Genomic DNA, 21827 nt, shown 5'->3' with positions numbered 1-21827 from the left:
AGAGTGATAAAGACTAGGAAATTAGTGTTAAGTGACTTGCCTAGGGTCACACAGCTAGGAAATATCTGAGAATAGATTTGAACCCAGGACCTCCTGTCTTGTATTTCTCTAGTTTGTCTTTTTTAAAATATGAGCTCCAGGGGGCAGCTGGGTAGCTCAGTGGATTGAGAGCTAGCCTTAGAGATGGGAGGTCCTAGGTTCAAATCTGACCTCAGACACTTCCCAGTTGTGTGACCCTGGGCAAGTCACTTGACCCCCATTGCCTAGCCCTTACCACTCTTCTGCCTTGGAGCCAGTACACAGTATTGACTCCAAGACGGAAGGTAAGGGTTTTTAAATATATATATATATATATGAACTCCAGAGGGCAAGGACCATTTTTTGCCTTTTCTTTGTATTACCATAACACAGCCTGGTTACTTGTAACCCTGGTAAGCACTTAACAAGCCCTTGTTGACTGGTTGGTGGGTTAATTGCAGAGACCCACTTCCTCAAGGACAGACATGCTGCATCAAATATGGCATCGCCATTAGAGTGAGAGGGTGACCTCCCAGCCCTTTAGGGGATATGTTCTCCGAAATGCCCTGAATGTAGCCAGCAAAATTGCCACTTGAATCTCTGGGAGGAAGTTGCCATTTAACTGATGCCCCAGAGAAATCTAAATCCTGCTTGGCATTTTTAGAGACACACAGAGGGCCTGTAAGCCATGGTCTGCCTAGGTTAGAAATGGAAACACCAGCATTCCACTTTGCCCTCATAGCCCAGGAATGTTGGAGGGCATGGCTAAGCACTTTAGGGAGAGTGCTGAGGACCTTCATGTCATGTTCCTACCTACTTCACCCAAGGTGAAGGGAAGTGGGGTGGAAGAAAACCATATGTTCTCTCAGTCCTTAAGCATGCATTTGCTTAAACACCATTCGTCCAAAGAGAGGGCAAATTCTCACTATAATAGGTCTAGAGCTAGACAAGAGCATACATTGTTGTTCATTTTCTTAGGTCATGTCTGATTCTTCCTTACTCTATTGGGAGCTTTCTTGGCAAAGATACTGAAATGGCTTACCATTTCCTTCTCCAGTTCATTTTACAGATGAGGAAACTATGGCAAACAGAATAAAGTGATTTGCCCACAATCACACAGCTAGTAAGTATCTAAGACTGGATTTGAACTCAGAAAGATGAGTCTTGCTAACTGTAGACCTGACACTCTATACACTGTATCACCTCACTGCCCAGAGAGCACATTGAGTCTCCGAGTTTTCCTTATCTGTAGAACCTCTGTGCCTAAGATAGGGAAGGCATAGCCAACTAGAAGAAACCAATGAAAGAAACCGATAAGTATCCTCCTGGTAGTGGAGAGAGACAGACAGGGATAGGGCTCAATGGAGGAAATGGGGAAAGAAGTAGATTGTTCTTTCTAGGAATTAGCAAACCTGAAGAAATAAATAAGGCAGGCAAAGCAGCAAAGAACAATGGAAAGAGTGTTTGATTTAGAATCAGAGGACCTGAGTTCTAATCCCAGCTCTGCCACCTACTCCATGGACCTCAGTTTCTTTATCTGTAAAGTGAGGGAATTGCCATTGTAGCTCTGATAGTGTATGATCCAGTCCAGTCTCAAAGTTTAATGTAAAGAAAAACTGAGACTCAGAAATGGAAAATGACTTAATCAAAGATAGCATTTGTATATTGTTTTAAGGTTTGCAATACACTGTATATGCTATTGACAGAGGTCACACAGATACTCATTTCTCCAAGAAGCTGTACCATGCTAGTAGCCACCCTCAAATAAACCATTTTGGTAGATGGGATAACCAAGTTGAGGGTAATCAATGGGCCTCAAACCCATCAGTGAGTTAATGGGGTATCTATACCAACCATGTGAAGATGAAGGGGCTGAATAAAAAACAATTTGTTCTAATGGCCTTGAAAGCAACAAAAGCAGGCATGACAGAGTGCTTAGAGCTAGGTCAGACATCCAAGGATATTCATGGCATCCCAGGCCATTGCCAGTCATACTGACTTTTGTCTTGCCACTGGACTTCAATGACTTTGGAAGAGAGAGTGAAGCTGATGACTTTGTGCAATTCTATCTCATTTAAATCCAATTTATGCATGAGTCTAAAGACATCACCCAGTGATGCCATTTTGATCCACTTCCAGTAGTATGAAGGACAACAAACCATAACCAAAGCCAGGATTTGACCCAAGTCTCCCAATTTGACTCCCAATTCTGTCACCACAAGCTGAAAGGAGGGAAGGAAGGAAGGAAGGAAGGAAGGAAGGAAGGAAGGAAGGAAGGAAGGAAGGAAGGAAGGAAGGAAGGAAGGAAGGAAGGAAGGAAGGAAGGAAGGAAGGAAGGAAGGAAGGAAGGAAGGAAAGAAAGAAGGAAGGAAGGAAGGAAGGAAGGAAGGAAGGAAGGAAGGAAGGAAGGAAGGAAGGAAGGAAGGAAGGAAAGAAGGAAGGAAGGAAGGAAGGAAGGAAGGAAGGAAGGAAGGAAGGAAGGAAGGAAGGAAGGAAAGAAGGAAGGAAGGAAGGAAGGAAGGAAGGAAGGAAGGAAGGAAGGAAGGAAGGAAGGAAGGAAGGAAGGAAGGAAGGAAGGAAGGAAGGAAGGAAGGAAGGAAGGAAGGAAGGAAGGAAGGAAGGAAGGAAGGAAGGAAGGAAGGAAGGAAGGGAAAGAGGGAGGAAGGGGAAGAAGGAGGGAGGGAGGAAGGAAATGGAGAGGAGGGAGGAAAGAAATGGAGAGGAGGGAAGGAAAGAAGGAAATGGAAAGGAAGGACAGAGTCTTCAAGGGCCATGGCTGAAGGGACATGTGTGAGGATGCCTTCTGTGTCTCTACCAGTAGGATGAGGGAATCTAAGAGGAAAGGAAAGGAGGAGGCTACTTACCCACTGTGTCTGTAGATTTGAAAGTCTTGTGTAATGGTGACTGGAGAGTGGCAAAACCATGGACACTAAGACTGAAAGAATTGCCCTCTTCTTCCTCTACTTCCTCTTCCTCTTCTACTGCTCCATCCTCCTCATTCTTCTGATGGGTCAGGGTTTCCTGTTAGAGGGAACTGAGGGGTATAGGATTCCAGGGGCCCTAAGCCAGAGGTGTGAGAAGTCAGGTACTAGGATAGTAAGTCATCAAGTATGGCAGCTCATGGAACTGGTCCCCATACATGTAGGAAGGAATGCAAGTGCCAAGTGTGTAGAAGTTGCTTAATAAATGACTTAATTATCAAACTCCAAGGCATCAGAGACCTATGACTCAAAACAAGTATTCCAGCGGGGGTCAAGAAAGTTGTATGAGTGAGCAGAGGGGAGGAGATGCTTTAAAGGGGGGCCAAGGGCCAGTCATCATCATCATTTCCCATTTAGGCCCGTTCATGGTACCTCAGACAGACCTTAGTTGCTGCTGGCTTCCGAAGCTGCTTGTACATGTTGAGGAGTCGATTCCATGGGGTTCCCTCAGCTTTTGCTGAGCCCAATCTAAGGTCTTCTGCAGAGAGAAGTGCCCATCACAGCTGGACAGCCCTGAGCCAGGGCCTGAAGGAGGGGACAGGGACATGGGATATAGAAGGATATGGACCATAAGTCCTATACTAAGTCCTACTTGGGAAAGAAAGAGGTCCTTTTAACTGAGTATCATAGTGTCTATCTGTCTTTTAAGTTATTCAGGGCAGCTAGGTGACTCAGTGGATAGAGAGCTACTCCTGGGGATGAGAGGTCCTGGGTTCAACTCTGACCTCAGACATTTTCTAGCTATATGACCTTGGGCAAGTCATAAATACTAATTGCCTATCCCTTACTGCTCTTCTGCTCTGGAACCAGTATTGATCTTAAGATGGAAGGTAAGGGTTTCAAAATAAGTTATAATAATAATTAAGTTCCCCCTCATTTTTCTACAAAAGCCATGCCACTCTCCCAATCCCAAGAGCATAGGACTCCTGTAACTTGCCATCTTAGGAAATGGGAAGATATTTATTTCTGTAGTTTGTCAACGGTTGCATTTTTTCCCCTGCATTTCTTTTTCCCTTTGGCATCAAATCTTATCCCTTCCTTAGGACCAGAGAGACAGCCATTTCCCCCATCCCAGCCCCAAAGCAAAAAATGCAAAGCAGGCAGCTTGAACCTCTTATCTCTTTTCCCTCCCATCATCAGTCAACCCTACTCACTCTGGAGTAGACACTCCTTCTCTTCTTCTGCTTTGAAGGCCTCTGGGCTGATCTCCAGGGACCCCATGGCCATCGGGAGGTTTTCATCTTCCCCATACATGGCCTGGCCAAAAGGCCCTCTGATCACAAAGCACAGTTAGCAAGTTGGGGTTGAAGTGGGGACAGAGATAATAATAAAAAGACAGAGGGAAGGGAACAAAGAAGGTAGATATCTTATTCCCTGAAACTCCTGAAAAGCATTCCCTTCTCTCATAGTTCTCTCCCTATCTCTGGACCCTTTGGGTTCAGGGATCAGAAGAAACCTAAATTCCCCTCCTGAAGGCCATAAGCCCACAGTCCAGACACATTCAGATTCCCACATTGTCCACATCTGCTATAAGGATTTCTTTGGTCTTTGGGGAGGTGGATAGAGCTAAAAAGGTACTACTACCAGAAAAAGGTCAAGAAAATTAGTGATGGTGATTAAAATCAAGCCAGACTCAAGATTTCACTTCTCAGGAACTGTTAGTGATAAGACAGGAATACTAGACTCCTAGGGAAAGATTTAGATAAACTTCAGCAGACTTGGGGAAACAAAGAGAGCCTGGTGGAAAGGATGGAGAGATTTAAGCTATCAGAGACTGGGATCCCATTGATAACCAATTGCCCAAGACCCCCTGGTCTCCAAATCTTTCTTGCTCTTCCCAGGCCACTCTGATTCTCTTAGACCTTTCCCTACCTGCCCATAGTCCCCATATCGCCTGAGGCTTCTCCAGCTTCTTCCTCTTTCTCTTTCTCCAAAAGGTCAATGGGTAGGTCCTGTCCTACAACCACCAGTGCCTGCTTCTCCTCAGGGCCCTGAATTCCATCCTCTTGGAGCTCTGATGGAGAATGGGTGCCAGAGTCCCCCATTCCCAGTCCTGCAACATCCATCTGAGATGGGTGATGAGAACCCTTGGGTCTTGACAGGTGGAGGGTATGGGGCATCTTGGCCTCCAGAACCAGTTCCTCCTGACTAGGCCCTGGGGTATTTTGCTTCCCCATCAGTGGGATGACATCCTGTTCCCGGAGGCTATGGCTTCTGCCCAAGACCAGGGTCTGGTCAGGGTCTTGATGACTGCTTTTGCCCCCTACTAGGCTCCTGAAGAAACGGAGCACTGAGGAACGACTGGAGCTGGGAGTCACTGGTGCTGGGAGCTCCATCCGTAGGGGGAAGATGAGACAGTGGTTGTGTCAAAGAGAAGGAGCTGAGAGAAGGCTGACTGCTGCCACACAGATCCAACTGCTTAAGAACAGGAGAGAGAGTTTTCAAATTTAAACCTCCAACTGGAACCTTCCAGAGATTCTAGATCCAGGGCATGAGGTGATCAGGGATTCAGAAGTTCAGTATAGACACAAGAGAAGTATCTGAAAATTTAGGAAAGTATTTGAGGTATTAACAAATAGACAGATAGATGGATAAATAGATAAATGGATAGAAGAGAGGGATGAAGGGATAGATAGAAAAATGATCAATAGAGAAATGAAAGGATGGATAATGGTTAGATAATAGATAGATTGATAGCTAGATAGATAGATCCATATATCATTAAAAGATAGACAGAGTCATGTAGTAGAAAGAATACTGGGTCTGGAATGTGGAAACTTGTCCCCGAACCCTAGTGACCTTAGATAAAATCACTTCATTTGGTGTCAGTTAAGTGGCTCAATGAATTAAGAATCAGCCTAAGAGAAAGGAGGTCCTAGATTCAAATCTGGTCTCAGATACTTCCTAGCTAGGTGACCCTGGGCAAGTCATTTAACTCCCATTGCCTAGTCCTTACCACTCTTCTGCCTTGGAGCCAATACACAGTATTGACTCTAAAACAGAAGGTAAGGTTTTTTTTAAAATCACTTCATTTCTTTGCACCTTAATTTTCTCATCTGTTAAATGGGAGGTATGACCCTAACATTAGTACCAACTGCCTTGCAAAGGAGTTAAGAGAACAGAGTTTTCACAGGGACATAGATTTAAATATAGAAAGGACTCCAGTCTCCTTATTTTACAGATGAGAAAACCAAAGTCTGGAGGAATATAACTTTTCCAAGGTCATATAGATACTAAGTAACAGCTAGAATTTGAATTGGGATTCCATTTTCCTTTTACTATATCACTCTACCTCTAGCCAAAGGATCTTTTAAAAAAATTAAACCTTTGCCTTCTTAGAATCAATACCGGGTATCTGTTACAAAGCAGAAGAACAATAAGGCCAAGGCAATTGAGGTTAAGTGACTTGCCCAGGGTCACACAACTAGGAAGTATCTGAAGTCAGTTTTGAACTCAGGACCTCCCATATCCAGGCTTGGGTCTCTATCCACTGAGGCACCTAGCTGCCCCTAGGTATACAATTTTATTATGTTACAGATGCCCTCAGAACTTTTCCCCCATCTATAAAATGAAGAGAAAAATATTTGCAATATGAAGGGCAACAAATCAACTACCAAGGAAGAAATGCTAGATTCAAATTTGGAAGACTTGAAGCTGAATCCATCCTACTTCCTAGACAATCAACAAACATTTATAAATTTCTTTCTATGTGCTGGCACTGTGCTAAGTGATATAGATACAAAGAAGGAAAAATATAGTCCCTGCCTTCAAGGAGCTCACACTCAAATGAAGGAGATACATGTAAAAAAAAATTGTACAGACAAGAAATAGAGTGGAAAAGAAAGGAATTTTTAAGTGCTTAGGCCAGGCACTTTGCTAAGAGCTTTCATATATATATATGTTATCTCATTTGATCATTATAACAACCTCAGGAGATGGTCCTATTATTATCCCCATTTTACAGTTGAGGAAACTGAGGCAGGCAGAGGTTAAGCAGCTTATCCAGAATCACATAGCTAATAAGTCTCTGAGGTCAGAGTTGAATTCAGGTCTTCTAACTCAGTGACCACTGTGCCACCTGTTGTTGTTCAAGTCATGTCCAACTTTTCTTGACTTCATTTGAGGTTTTCTTGGCAGAGATACTGGAGTGGTTAGCCATTTCCTTCTCCAGCTCTTTTTTAAATGAGGAAAATATGGCAAACAGGGTGAAGTGACTTGCCCAGGGTCACATAGCTATTAAGTGTCTTGGGCCAGATTTGAACTCAGGAAGATGGGTCTTCCTGATTCCTGGCCCTAGCATTCTATGCAACCTAGCTACCTAGGGAAGCTATTAGCATAACCAAGTCTCCAACCAAAGCCAGTTGCATATGAATGAATGTACAGCTGGTACTGGAAAGAGTAACCAGGGATGCCCTGTAATGGAGAGAAAGTGTGTAAGAGTGCCGAGAGAGCTGGGCTCCAATTGAAAAAAATACGGATTCAAATTCAGCCTCTGACAGCTGCTGGTCCTGTGACTCTGGCTGACTCATTAACCTCTCAAGGCCCCGAGGCAGCTCTCAAAGAATATAAGTCACAGAATAGGTGTTAGCATAAAATGATTTGTTGTTTAGTCTTTTTCAGTGGTGTCTGGTGACCTCATTTGGGGTTTTCTTGGAAAGGATTACTGGAATGGTTTGCTCTTTCCTTCTCCAGCTCATCCTTACAGATGAGAGAACTGAGGCAAACAGGATAAAGTGACTTGCCCAGGGTCACACAGTTAGTAACATACAGGGGTAGAAAATGTTTATTCTAGCAGTTAAATCATAGGTCCAGACTCTCTTCTGCTTCATGAATGGAACCTCTTTCCCGAAGCCCATTGGTATGGAACTCTCTCTTTATTGGTGGAGATGCTTGCATTCAGGGCGAGAACTCAAGCATTTACCAGTCTCCTTGGGGACTTCTCAACCTTGAAGTCTTTGGGTGCTGAGGTGCTTCCTACTTCTGGTTTCTAGCTTTGAGAGAGATGATAGAAGGGGTCAACTCCACTTCAAGGTGCTGAAGGAAACAACTCTGGGAAGACATAAGAGGAGCAGGCAGTCTCCATCATGTTCCTATTCCCAGCTTGCTACTCTAGAGGCTTCCAGGAGCTTCCCCTTGGGTTAGATCTAGGATCCTTTCTCTTTGTTGAGCTGAGCTATCTCACTCCTAAAGGGAGAACTCCTTCACTTTGTATTTTCTGGGATAACTTCACCTATTTATGCCTTCTCTGATTTTTGACTTGGTATAATTTGAATAAATAGGTTTCTTGGGACTCCCCTTCCCCCCAAAATATATAAAGTGATCAAAAATTAGATCAAACCCAAATGTATCTCCTAAATGAACCCTAATTAAGGAATTCCCTTTTTCTCACAAGAAAGCAGAGAGGTGGTCTCTGACACTAACTTCTTGCTGCCCTCCTGACAGAAATGAAAGTCTTCCTTGGAGGAAGGTAAAAGAGAAGAGTTTGGAGATGTCTTTTCTTTGAGTCACACAAGGCCATCTGACACCTCATTTGAACTCAGGAAGATGGGTCTTCCCAACTCCAAGCCCAGGGTTTGGTCCATTATGCCATTATTATTCTTGTTGCCCTTCCAGTTAGACAATAAACTGGGAGGCAAAGACTTAGATTCATGTCCTCAAACAACTCAGGCACAGACCTTGCTCACAGAAGTTCACCAAATGCTTGATCTGTTGGCTGCCTAAAGGGAGAAGAGGTCTGAGATAGCAGAGAGCGTGGGAGAAGCTGGGGCTAGGACAAGAAGGGCTAAGTTAGGAAGACAAAGTCAAGGAGAATCATGTATTCCCACGGACTGTTTCTCTGACCAGCCCTGAAATTCGTGGTAGGAGCCAGGGGGAAGTGAGATGTTCCTGAAGGGCCGCTACATGAGCCTGAAGGCTCTCCAGGCCCCCAGGACACTCTTACAAGGGGGTGGGGAGTCAGACCATCAGTTGCTCCCTGAAAAGGAGCCTCTAGAGGGAGTCCACCATCCTCTCTGCTCTCGGGGCTCCTTGACACTCCTACAAGGAGAGAGCTAGCCAATAGCCATCAAAGTGCAACTTCTCCCTGAAAAGAGGAGGGACCTCCCCAGCCCCTGCACTCTGTGATTGGACCTGAGCTAAGCAGGAAAGAGAAGCGTCTGGGAGCAGGGGGATGGACTGACCCATTGCTCCTGCTGCTCCTGCTACTACCACCGCCCGCAGCTGCCGGTTCCGTAAGCCGGGGCCTTAGGGTTTCTGTTCCTGGGGACACCAGGGCAGCGGTCCCAGGGTGAGTCCCGCCCCATCACCCCTAATCCTTTGGGACCCGGGACATTAGGCACAGAGCCTCGTCCCATCCCCACCCTGTCTAGGATCTCTGCCTGGTTATGAGAGCTGGGGTGGAAAGACCTGACCCCCCCTCCCCAGGATATAGAGATCACCCCTCGCTGGCCCAAGGAGAAGCTCTCCGGAGTGGACCAGTGCCACTGACCCCATGGTTGTACCTGTAGGGCCCTGCCAAGCCAGCCTCTGCCTGGGCTGTGAGTTGAGTCGGGGCTCCCACTCCTTGGGTAGTTTGCCTGACTTTCATGCCCTCGGGCTCCAAACTTGTAGTGCTCCCTGAGTAAGGCCTCCTGGGTCTCTTAGAGGGGGGAGCCAAGGCAAAGCAGGGGAGAAGCTTAGTAGGGGCTGTATACCCCTAGCTGGACACCCCTCCCCAGATGTCTCCTCCTAAACTGCTCTGAACCCAAGGGGAAGAGAAGTGTTGGCATTAAATGGGGACAATCTGAGGCTCTGAAACCAAGACCTCTCCTGGCTCCCCTGCCCCCCAAAACACACTCTTCAGAGCTAGGTCACTGGCAGGGCAAAGGGGGTATTTCTGGACCTGGAATCCTCCTTTGGAATCAGCCCCGTTGTTGGGGTCCTGAAAGTACACCACAGTCTTGGGGAGGCTCTCTGCTCCTCATGGGGTGTCATAGTTAGAGACCAGTAGAGTGGGGAGGATGGAAGAAAAGAAAGCTTTATCAGAAGGTGTTACAAACTTCTCTGGAACCGAATGGGAGTGGGGGTGGCAGGCAAAGGTCTGTTTTAATGAGGCCTGACTCTGGTGTAAATCCCTTGATCTCAATATACTTGACAGCTTGGTTTGGGGAGTTGGGGAAGATGGTCATTGAAAGAGGAGAAAACTTGAGACTCTCAGGCTTCCTGGTCCCTTAAATTAGGGTACCTTGGGGGTGAAACCAGAGGGAACTTCTTCCAAAATGGCTCTTGTCCTGAAGGAGGGGAGCATAAACAGTGGGTGCAGTACTGTAGTAAGAGGATCAGGATTCAGATCCCAAGCTGCCTGTATGACCATGGACAAATCCCTTGGACTCTATGGACCTCGGTTTCCTCATCTATAAAATGGAGTTAAATTAGATGATTTCTAATTTCCCTGCCATCTCTGAATCTAAAATTCTATGAAATAAGGGCCATCAGGAATTAGAGCTTTGTTGGGATAGGGGCCTGGGGTTCCCTGAGAATGGGGTGGGGAATTGCAGCCTTGGTGTGATGGAATGGATGGAAGATATGGTGGCAGCTGCTGAGGCAAAGAGCAAGGTTCGATGATAAGCCCCTAAACTGAAAGTGAAATATCTCAAGTTCAGGAAATTTGGTCCCTTCCCCCTTTGGGGTCCAAAGAATAGGGGTAGGGGGAAGAAGAAACACGGAATGAGTAGGGAAGTGGTAAGCAGGAAATAGACGGACAAGGTGGTGGCACAGGTGCATGATGGGTGACATCACATGCCAGGCAGGGTGGGGCACTATGGTGAGAGGCCAGAGAAGCATTTTGGAGGGGTTCTTCCCCTTGGTCCCATCTAAGGCTTCCAGAATCTAGAAAAAAGTTCTCCAAGTGGTTCCATGGGCTGCTCTGTAGACACTTTCAACCTCTCATTAGCAGGCTGGCAAAGTGGCCCAGGATGGTGGGGTAATGTTTAGGCCTGGCAGAGGTGCCCCAAGGATTTTCTGAGGCTTTGGGGAAGAGACATACAAGCCCTAAGGATCTCCTATCTCAATTGCTTTTTCTTGTGTCCTTTAGCCTGAAAGAAATTACACTGGACTTGGAAACAGAGGGCCCAGGTTCTAGCTTAGTATCCATGTGATACAGGGTATCTTTGAGACTCAGTTTCCTCATCCAAAAAAATGGATGATTATAATACTTGCCTTGCTTATTGCATGGGGTGATTATGGAACAGGAACTAGTAAACCAATAAATCCAATAGGGTCTTCCCAATCCTTCAGACAGGAGGATAGCTTGGGAAGACCCTTTAAAGTGGGGGATGGATTGGGAAGACTATTGGATTTGGAGTAAAAAAAACTAGTTCCAAATCCTGCCCCTGCTTTTTTACTATAGGTGTCTTTGGACAAGTCTCTTCCCCTATGTGGGCCTCGGTTTCCTCATATATAAAATGAGAAGGGTAGCCACTAACATTCCTTTCAGATCCTATAATCCAAATATGTCATTATTGTTTTGTTTTAGTTGTGTCCTATGTTTTGTGACCCCATTTGGGGTTTTCTTGGCAGACCTACTAGAGTGGTTTACCATTTTATTTTCCAGATCATTTTACAGTTGAGGAAACTGAGGCAAACAAGGTTAAGTGATGTGCTCATGGTCATATTGTCTGAGGCTGAATTTGAACTCAGGAAAGATGAGTCTTCCTGATTCAAAGTCCAGTGCTCTATCTACTATGCCACCCAGCTGCCCACTATGAACTATTATTTATTATTTGTAATTAACCTTCTTGATTACAAAATTGAGACATAAGCGTGAATCTGAGTAGGCCTGCTGACCTCAAGCATACAGAGAAAGGTTTTAGGGTGCATTTTGCCCTGGATGCTCCTCTGTCTTCTCATCTTTATCCCAGGATCCTCTACCAGGGCAGCACTTCAAAGACATTTATGGGTGATTTTTATAGAAAGGAAGGTTCTAGTTTATTAATTGACTGCATGATCTTAGATAAGCTACTTGGGCTTCTCACCCTTAATTAAAGCAGAAATGACTGGATTGGCCCTGTCAACTCTCCTGACTTGTGCTGGGGAATCAGGGAGATGGAACATGCTTCCTTAATGATATTGGAGAGACTGGGCCATGAAGAGAATGGGACTCCCTGACCCCTTTCAATAAGACCTCAGGTGTTAGAATTAATCAGGATTTAGCCAAAGGAAGTGATTAAGCTGGGATAATGATTGATTAGTGATTAATAGAATTATAGTAAATATAATCTATAAGATTATTAAGCAAAAAAAATACAATAGATTTAGCTATTTTTCTTTCTTTAGCCAGCATTTTGCAACAGGATGTGATTCATTCTTAGGACAGGTTGTGCCCTCTAAGCAGAAGGTCTGCCATCTTAGACTACCATACAGAGTATATCTGAATGACTGGTGGGGGCTTTGGACCTTTCCTGACCATAGGGCATATCTAGGGGAGCAGCAATGGTCTTGGACCTTTCATGACTGAGGTTGTGACCTATGGTATCATCTTAAGGGACATCCTAATGAATCAGGACACAATAAGAAACTGAGGCACCCCTTCAAGGAAGTAGAACACCACCCCAAGTGCAGGAGGTGTGAACTGTCCCAGAATTGCTGGCCAGAATGGATAACCAAAAGGGTTGACTTATTTGTGCAGCCTCTTGAGATGGTGTACAATGTAATGTTAGGGTATATAAAGGATGGGAAACTCTCATTCAAGGGTCTTAGGTGCGAGACACTGATCTCTCTCAATATTCCTGTGATTGGCTTGGAGTTTTCCTTTTTGTTTGCTTCCAGACTGACTGAAAATTTTTCATCATGCCCATAAACATGTTAGTAATGAGATCTCCAAACCTGAGGGTGCCAGTTTCTACAGGGTCTCCTAGAAAAAAAAATAGATGGTTTACTGAGTCATCCTTGGCAAGACCCAACCATGACCCATAAGTATAGGTCTCTTTGTATCAATGGAGCAACATTCACTCAGAAATCTGAAAAACATTAAGAGCGACTGTTACTGTATATTTGATGGTAACAAAGATGGGACATGGGCCCTACTCTCAAGAAACCTGTAAGCAGCTCAATCTAAGTAGAGAAAAGATTTCTACACTAATCAAGACAGCTAGGTAGTGCAAAGCTGAATTCAAATCTTGTCTCAGAAACTTGAATAGTCACTTGACCTCTGCCTGCCTCAGTTCTCTCATCTGCAAAATAATAATAATATTACTAATAATAGTAGTGGGAATAGTAATAATAATAGGACAACCCCTCTGAGTTTATGTGAGACAAAATGAGATGTTCAAGATGACCTTTTGCAAACCTTCAAGCTGCTAGCTGTCATTATTAACAATAAAAAGGAAAGAATTAGTGGAGTTCTAGGTGAGAGAGATCAGAGTATTACTGAGGTCCCTGACTGGGGGGAGGAGGTCCAAGAGAGGGGTGGAACTTCTCTGTGGCCCAAAGCAGGATGTGGAGAAGGCCATAGCAATGCAATTCAAGACAATAGTAAATGCTTGGTTGATAGCATTATTTACCTCCACCCTCACCCAAAAATCCTCACAACAGCCTCTTGCCCCTTCCTTCTGTACCTCCCCTTGTCCCCCACTACCTGGGATGTTTACCAGATTTCACCTAGGCTGGAGTATGATGGAAGTCATGTAAAGAGAGCTGGAATTAGGAGCAGAGGAACTGAATTCAAATCCTAGTTTTGCCACTCAGTATCTACATGACCTTGGACAAGTCCCAAGCAGTTAACTCTTCATTTTCCATATCCAAGAGGAGGGATTTGGATTAGATGACGCCTTAAGTGTATCCCTCTCAGTCCCAGGTGCTTTGATCCTATGGCCTCCCCACTCCTCTCCATCATCTCTCCCTTTCTTCTCTTCCCTCCTCTGCCCTGCCTCATTACTGGGAGGTCCAGATTGGGAGGTTCAAACAAAGGAATCCTGCCCTGCTAGGTTATTGTGGTGCAGGGGTGATGGAGGGGCCTGGGCTAGGTTATGGACCAGGAATTCCTCACATACTACATTATCCAGGATGTTACTGTGCATGCGGGCAGTTAGGGTACCCAGCTCATTTCCTACTGAAAAGTTAGAAACCAATTTTTTTCTCTCCCAACATCACTCTTCCTGTGTCCCAGGCTGGCACCATCCCTTACAGCATGGCTTCTAGGCAGGTGAACCGGGTTCGAGCCCCATCATCTACTGCAGGTAAGAGTATTCACCTCCTACCTTCTAACTCTTGGGAATACCTCTAGGAGGGAGAAGAGATGAGGCAGGAATTGGGGTTAAGAGTAGGAACTGCGTAGGACCAACTTGACTTTTTTGAGTTTGCTTCTTTTTTTAACTCTTCTGTCTTATTATCAGTTCTAAGACAGAAGAGCAGCAAGGGCTAGGAAGTGTCTGAGGTCAAATTTGAACCCAAGACCTTCCATCTCTAGACCTGACTCTATCTACTGAGTCACCTAGCTTCCCCCTTAGTATCAATTCTAAGACAAAAGAGTGGAGAGGGCTAGACAATGAGGGGTGGGGTAAATGACTTGACCAAGGCCCTACAGTTAGGAAGTGTCTGAAGTCCTATTTGAACCCAGGTCTTCCTGACATCAAGCCTGTGCTTGACTATGCTATCTAGCTGCCCCTTGAACCTGCTTTTAATGCTAATTCCTTAGTGTTAATGACCCCTCCTAAGATGGGAAAAACTAAATGTTTTGTGGGTTTGTGAAAGTGGAACTACACGTAGGGTTTATCTTTTTGCCTCTTCTGGGTGGGGAAGCACCAGGCTGCTGTGATTTGACTTATCTCATGTACTTCTGTGGTCTCTGGGAAGAAAGAAAAATCAGTGGAGTTGGTTATGGGCCAGAGTTCTAGGGGTAAGGGAGGTACCTTGCTTCTCTAGCATGCTTCCCTAGACACAAAATGATTAGCTAAAGACAAAGAGAATAAAGAAACACAGAACTGAGAAGCAGCAAAGTGCAGGGGGAAATCACATTTAGATTTCAAGGCAGAGATCTGAGTTCAAAGCCTAGACCACTTACTGCCAATATAAGCTTGGATAAATCCCTCCCTTTCCCCCCTCTCTGAGCCTGAGTTTCCTTGTCTGCATACTCAGAAGGTTGGGCTAAGTTCTCCCTTCCAGCTTAGATATTTTGTAGTCTGTATTTTCAGATCTGTTCCCTAAAAGAAAAAGAGATAGCATTAGACCCTTGTGGAAAAAAGGTAGGATGGGGAAGCAGAATGAAATGCCTCACCCTCCACTTCTTACCTGGCCCTAACACGAGGGTTTGGTTCACAGAGGAACAGGTGGCCCGAGAGACTGAAGAGGTTTTCCGAAGCTATGTCTACTACCGCCACCAACAAGAGCAGGAAACTGAGGGAGAAGCTGTCCCTGCAGACCCAGAGATGGATACCCTACCCCAAGAGCTCAGCAGGTTAGGGGGGGAAGCAGGTGTCCCAAGAGGCACAGGCAAGCACTTCCCCATGTGTGCAAACACACACACATATACATGCATGTATGCACAAAACCATTCAGTGATAAAATGGCCCTTCCCTCCATCTATCCATTCCTCTCTATATCTATCTTTCTATCTAACCCAATCTATCTTTCTACCTATCTGTCTATCTAGCTATCTCTATCTATTTATCCACCTACCCATCTACCCTGTCTATTTATCAATCTGTCTATCTATCTATCCATCTATCTACCTATTTATCTATCTAACTAATCTGTCTATCTGTCTATCCATCATCTATCTATCTATCTATCTATCTATCTATCTATCTATCTATCTATCTATCTATCTATCATCTGTCTATCTATCCATCTATCTACCTATTTATCTATCTAACTAATCTGTCTATCTGTCTATCCATCTATCTAGCTATCCATCTATCTATCTATCTATCTATCTATCTATCTATCTATCTATCTATCTCCATCTATCTATCTATCTATCTATCTATCTATCTATCTATCTATCTATCATCTGTCTATCTATCCATCTATCTACCTATTTATCTATCTAACTAATCTGTCTATCTGTCTATCCATCTATCTAGCTATCCATCTATCTATCTATCTATCTATCTATCTATCTATCTATCTAGTATAGGGCACCAATCCTGGAGTCAGGAAGACCTGACTTCAAATCCAGCCTCACTTACTAGATGTGTAACCCTGGGCAAGTCATTCAATCCCGTTTGTCTCAGTTTCCTTCTCTGTAAAATGAAATGGAGAAGGGTTTAAAAAAGCAAACAAACAGCAAACCACTCCAGTCTTTGCCAAGAAAACCTAAAATGGAGTCACAAAGAGTCAGGTACAATGGAAAAAACTAAATAACAACATTATTAAATTGTAAGGAAGATTGTGGGGTAACCACTAAAAGGGAACCAAGTCAGGAAGAAGGGCAGGGTTGGGAGGAAAGTATCAAAAAAACTAGATGGGTAAACAGAAATGGTTTAACACAGGAAAGGTATCAATGCTGCTTGGTCCCTGCCAGTGAGTCAAGCTTCAGAATCACCAAGAAGGTACAGAGTGGAAGATGAACTTTGAAATATAGAAGATGAACTTTGAAGCTGGTTTGGAGTATTGGCAGATAAGTTGTTATAGGTATAGCCATCTCCAGGGATCATGGCAACTGGTCCCAGGCTATCCCTAAGATCCCTTCCTTTGAAGGCTCCAAATACTCTGATTTTAAGAACTGGAAGGCATAAGAAGGAGGGGAGACATCAAGAACCTGCCCTAGGGCAGCTGCGTGGCTCAGTGGACTGAGAGTCAGGCTTGGAGCTGGGAGGTCCTGGGTTCTAATTTGTCCTCAGACATTTTCTAGCTGTATGACCCTGGGCAAATCACTCAACCCCAACTTCCTAGCCCTTACTCTTTTATCTTGGAACCAGTACTTACTATCAATTCTAAGACAGAAGGTAAGGGTTAAAAAAAAAAAGAAGAGCTTATATAATCAGGAGCCTGACTTGATGGCATCCATAGGGAAGGATGGGGGATGTTAGCTTAGATAGACTACAAGTAAGATGAATAGAGATGAACTCTGAAGCCAGAAAAAGGAAGAACTTAGAAAGAGAGGAGAGCCTCAGCCCTGGCAACCAGGGTTCAACTGGAAAGGCTTCCTGTCTAGCATATTTCCTTTGCACACATTCGGGCACACACACATACACTCCTTCTTCAAGTTCTTCTCCTTCTCTTGTCCCTTTTCTATACTTGCTCATGCATGCAAAACTGCTTGACAACTCCTCTGCCCTCAACCATCTCCCCCCCCCCAACTTCTAGAATCTTTAGGCTTCCACAGCACTTGTTTGCAGATCAGAGTCCTCCACTTTGGGGTGTGGAATTATCTTCCAAAGATTAGGGTGCAAATTAAGAGCTCTTCTTGTGGCAGTCCTGACCTCCTCTCTTTATCTGTCATTGCCCCAGCACCACCGAGCAGGTGGGCCGACAGCTTGCCGTCATCGGGGATGACATCAGTCGTAGGTATGACTCAGAATTCAAGGCCATGCTGCAGCATTTGCAGCCCACCCCCGACACTGCCTATGAGTACTTCACCAAGATCGCCTCCAGGTATTCACTTCCCCCAAATCCTCCAAGGTTGCTTTGTAGTAACTCCTTTTCCTTCCTTCCCCTTCTATGCCCTGTCCAAGTCTCAGTGGCAATTTCTCTCCCTGTGTGGCTTCTGTGCTGTCCTATTGCTATATGGCGTACCCCTTTCTATAGCCCCAGCTCCCCACCTCTCCCCCATGGCTAGGATTTGAGTACAAATGTACGCCTTGCCCCTGGGAGCATGAGGGGCTGTGTTCCTGAGAATCTGTGAAAACTGGGTATCTGTCCCTCATAAGCTGTGGTGAGGAAAGCCCTTTGTGAACCTTAAAAGCCCTACCGGAACAGAAGTAGGAGGGTTAGGAGGGCAAGAGTAGGCAGTCACTCCCTGTGGTTGGCTCCCTCTTTTGTTTGTTTCCCCTGAGAAGCAAGATAATAAAAAGGAAAGTACAGTGTGTTTGCTATTTGGAAACCACAGTTTTCATTCTGATTTTGTTGCTAATTGTGTGACTTTGGGGAAGTCATTTCTTCTTCATCTGTAGGATTAGAGGTTGGATTGAATAGTTCCAGATGGATTATTGGATTTGTTCAGCTCTAAATCCCATGGTCTTCCAAACAACAGACTTCCTTCATGAATTTGTGGGATAGGGATGGAGTAGGAGGGATTGCTTTTAGCCCAGTCTCCATTGAACAAGCAGCAAAAGAGTTTGAGCCCTAAAGACAGCTGACCCTAAAAACCCCCTCCATCCCCTGAAAATAGGAATGAGGAATGAGAGCTGTTGTAACACTGGACACTTAGATCAGGGTTATCATTACAGTTAGAGTCAGGACTAGGCTTATCTTCCTGAGTTCAAATCTGACCTCAGACATTTACGAATGTGTGACCCTGGGCAAGTCATTCTACCCTGTTTGCCTCAGTTTCTTTATCTGTAAAAAGAACTGGAAAAAGAAACTGAAAGCCACTCCAGTATCTTTGCCAAGAAAATCCCAAATGTGGTCGAGAAGAGTTAGACATGACTGAAATAGCTGAACAACAACAACAAAAAGCTACCTTATCCTTCATTAGGGTTAAGTTTACTGTTGACATTAGGAATAGATGTTTGTTGGCTCAGATTCCAGGGGTGGGCAGGGAATGTGATACTCAGGGGAGTGAGTGGGGGCCATTCCCCATTCCCTGAGGTGTTCCCCTCATTCCCACTTGAGCTTCCCAGGACCTAACCTCCTCTTCTATCCTCTTTCTTCCTGCTGTCCCTGTGGGATGTCAGGCTAGCAGTGGTTCCTCGGCTTGCAGGTAACTCCCCTTCCTCCTTCTCCCTCCCCCCATGATGCCTCAGACTCTCCTTCCCTCCCTTGTTGCTCTCTCTTTTGGCTACTCTGTACTGGGAGCAATGGTGGGAGTCATCACTGTACTGGAAATGACCTGCAAGTTGAATGCTGGTGGGTGGGTAGGTGGCAGGGAGAGACTGTCTCTAACCACCAACCTGGGAGGGGATCTAGCTGTGCCCAGCTTTTGGCCTCTTTGGGGCTCAGGCCCAGATGCTGTCCCTTCAGGAGAGCCAGACTCAGAGTTTTGCTCCATTAGGATGTAAATTCCTGGAGAGGAAGCATTGCTGTTTTCCTTGCATTTGAATCCAGGGTGCCTGGGCACTAACCAGCAATTCATAAATGCTTGCTTGAACTGAGGCTCAGTGGGTTTGAATAAATGGGGATCTGGACTACACTCCCAAATGGTCAAGAGCTGCTTCACTAAGATGATGGCATCCTTTGGAGGGGACCTCTCAGCAGGCATTGCTGTCCCACATTATGGGTGGCCCTCCGTTTCTCCAGGAACTGACAGACACAGTCTCTCCCCAACCCCAGGGAGAAGCCTGGGTGGTGAGAGAGATGCTCCCTACCTCCTTCCTTCAGGCTGCTGTGGCATACACCTGAGCATCCTTCTCTAGTCTCCAGTCAGGGGGTAGGACTAAGGGGAAGGGATAAGAAGAGAAAAGACTGACTCAAGAATTTCTGCCCCCCACAGCCTGTTTGAGAGCGGCATCAACTGGGGCCGAGTGGTGGCCCTGCTGGGCTTTGGCTACCGGTTGGCACTACATGTTTATCAGCGGGGCCTGACCGGCTTCCTGGGCCGAGTGGCTCACTTTGTGGCTGATTTCATGCTCCATCACTGCATTGCCCGCTGGATTGCCCAGAATGGGGGCTGGGTGAGCATGGGGCCCTGGGGGGAGGGAGGCATAGGGAGAGAGAACAGTGATGAGGAAAAGAAGGAAAGGGTTGTGGGGAGCAGCTGAGTGACTCAGTGGATTGAGAGAGGGAGATCCTGAGTACAAATCTGGCCTTAAACACAACTAGCCATGTAACCCTGGGCAAGTCATTTAAACTCCATTGCCTAATCTCTTCTGCCTTGGAACTAATACAAAATATTGATTCTAAGATGGGAGGCAAGGGTTTAAAAAAAGAAGAAAAGAAAAAAATGAAAAGAAAGGAAAGAGGAAACATAAAAAGGGGGAAATAAAAAAGAAGAAAAGAAAAGAGAGAAAGGCGAAATGTTTCAGAAATCAAAGTAGAGTCCAGGAAATGGGCTGGGGGACTGGTGGTGATGATGGTGGGGTAGTTGACTGTGGATTTCTCCTTCTATCCTCCCATGTTGCCCCTCACCTCATGGTGTTGCCCATCTCATCCCTAGGTGGCAGCCCTGAACCTCACCAACAACTCTATCTTGTACGTGGTGACAGTCTTGGGTGTGGTCCTCTTTGTTCGCTTCTTGATCCGAAGATTCTTCCAACCTTGACTCCAGGAGGGGGAGGCATTTGTGAAGACACAAGGCCTGAGCCTCCCCCATCAATCCTCTTTTGGGCCTATCCAATTCCTCCTCCAGGATGAAAAGGGTCAGGCCCTCTGCTAGCCTCTATGACAAACAAATGGGATGGTGGTTACTTCAAGTCCCCTGACATCTTCATAGGAGCCAGGGGTAGCTCTTATTGGTGCTAACAGGTCCTTCTCTTTTCGATCCATCATCATGTCAGAGAAGAGGCCACAGCTGTGTGAGTGTAGCTTCTACCCCCTCCTCAAAACATACATGCACACACAACTTCTTGATTCATCTGGAGGCAGGTGGGTTAAAACCACTAATCCCTGAGAAGAGGGTTTTTTTTTTTGTATTTTAGTTTAGTTTAGGTTTTTTTATATTTGCTTAGATTGCTTATTTGCTTACCTTTCCCCTCTCTGTTTGGGGGGTAGGGTGGGGCAGAGGCATTATGTCAGCCAATAGTCAATAGTTATCAAGAACAGATGCTAATTGGAAACTCCCCACCAAGAACATGAAAATCAGGGTTAGAATGTGGAATATTAGAGCTGGAATCTTTTGTGACCATCTAGTCCCAATTCCCTCATTTTCCAAAGTGAAAAATAGAGGCTTAGAGAAGAAAATGAATTGATTTAATCATGTGAATTAGTGGCAGAACTTAGATATATTTTATAGGTTGGTTAAAATTGGAAGATACCTTGGAATTGATTTAATCTAACCTCATTTTATTGAGGAGGAAACTGAGGCATAAAAGATGGGAAGTCACTTATTCCCGTAATAAGTTTAATGTCAGTGCCAGGGCTAGATTCAAAGACTCAAAGGGGCAGAGCTGAAATACCATAGAGACTATCCAATCCATTCTCTTCATTTTACAGAGAGTAAAACTGAGGCTCAGAATGGCAACCTGAAGCTACTGCTTCCCTTCCCAACTCTGATGAGGCTGCCTTTGTAGCCCTTATCTCAGGTTTCTTTGGCCTGTGGGGACTCTACCTCTCCTTACTTCCCCAAAAGGAGACCCCAGGGTCTAGCTTGCTTACTTGGCAACCCTTCACCTAGCTTGTTCCAACCCTCACTTCTCATAGTTCCGTTAACTAGCCTATTCCCCCATTCTGACCTTGACCCAAGTCCTGCTTCAGTCCCTGAATTGCCTTATATTTTCCCTTCTACCCCACACCTCTATATTTGCTTAAAATAGAGGATGTCATGTAGGCTGCCTGGGCCAAAGAATGGGGAGGGAGTTCAGCCTTGACCCTGTTTCTATACATCTATGGAAGGTGGGCCTGTACACTAATATGCAATTTGTGGGGTACTCTTTCAACCCCCAAACAAGAGCCAGATGGGCAGTGTAATTATCTGGGGTAGGGATAAAAGACACCGAAAACTCAACCCTGCTCCCCAATGATTCTGAACTGCCTGCCATTTCGGTGGCCTTGAGGAGCACCTTAAGGTGATTTCATAATAAATGTGCAATCCCACAA

The 21827-nt window shown here is 45.2% G+C and overlaps 2 protein-coding genes across 3 annotated transcripts in view; one reads left to right on the top strand and one right to left on the bottom strand.

Moving 5' to 3' along the window:
* LOC103103310 (gametogenetin-binding protein 1-like) overlaps nt 1–5437 on the bottom strand; it is a 21322-nt gene extending 15885 nt beyond the window's left edge. The window contains exons 1-4 of the mRNA XM_007483687.3: nt 4872–5437; nt 4154–4272; nt 3383–3477; nt 2883–3039 (exon numbers count right to left, since the gene is read on the bottom strand). Of these exons, the coding sequence (XP_007483749.1) occupies nt 2883–3039; nt 3383–3477; nt 4154–4272; nt 4872–5335 (835 nt within the window). The 5' untranslated portion in view covers nt 5336–5437. The remainder of the gene's footprint in view (nt 1–2882; nt 3040–3382; nt 3478–4153; nt 4273–4871) is intronic.
* The window catches only part of BAK1 (BCL2 antagonist/killer 1), a 23264-nt gene extending 1437 nt beyond the window's left edge, over nt 1–21827 (top strand). The window contains exons 1-6 of one of the 2 annotated variants that reach the window (XM_007483686.3): nt 9119–9285; nt 14143–14212; nt 15294–15429; nt 17427–17570; nt 19567–19747; nt 20230–21827. In XM_007483686.3, coding sequence (XP_007483748.1) covers nt 14164–14212; nt 15294–15429; nt 17427–17570; nt 19567–19747; nt 20230–20334 — 615 coding nt within the window. In that variant the 5' untranslated portion in view covers nt 9119–9285; nt 14143–14163 and the 3' untranslated portion in view covers nt 20335–21827. Of the gene's footprint in view, nt 1–9118; nt 9286–14142; nt 14213–15293; nt 15430–17426; nt 17571–19566; nt 19748–20229 lie in introns of those variants that run through there. The other variant, XM_056818047.1, reaches the window with a different exon arrangement.

This window comes from Monodelphis domestica, chromosome 2 (assembly GCF_027887165.1).
Source record: "Monodelphis domestica isolate mMonDom1 chromosome 2, mMonDom1.pri, whole genome shotgun sequence".
NCBI lineage: Eukaryota > Metazoa > Chordata > Mammalia > Didelphimorphia > Didelphidae > Monodelphis > Monodelphis domestica.
This window is presented reverse-complemented; position numbering and strand designations above follow the sequence as displayed.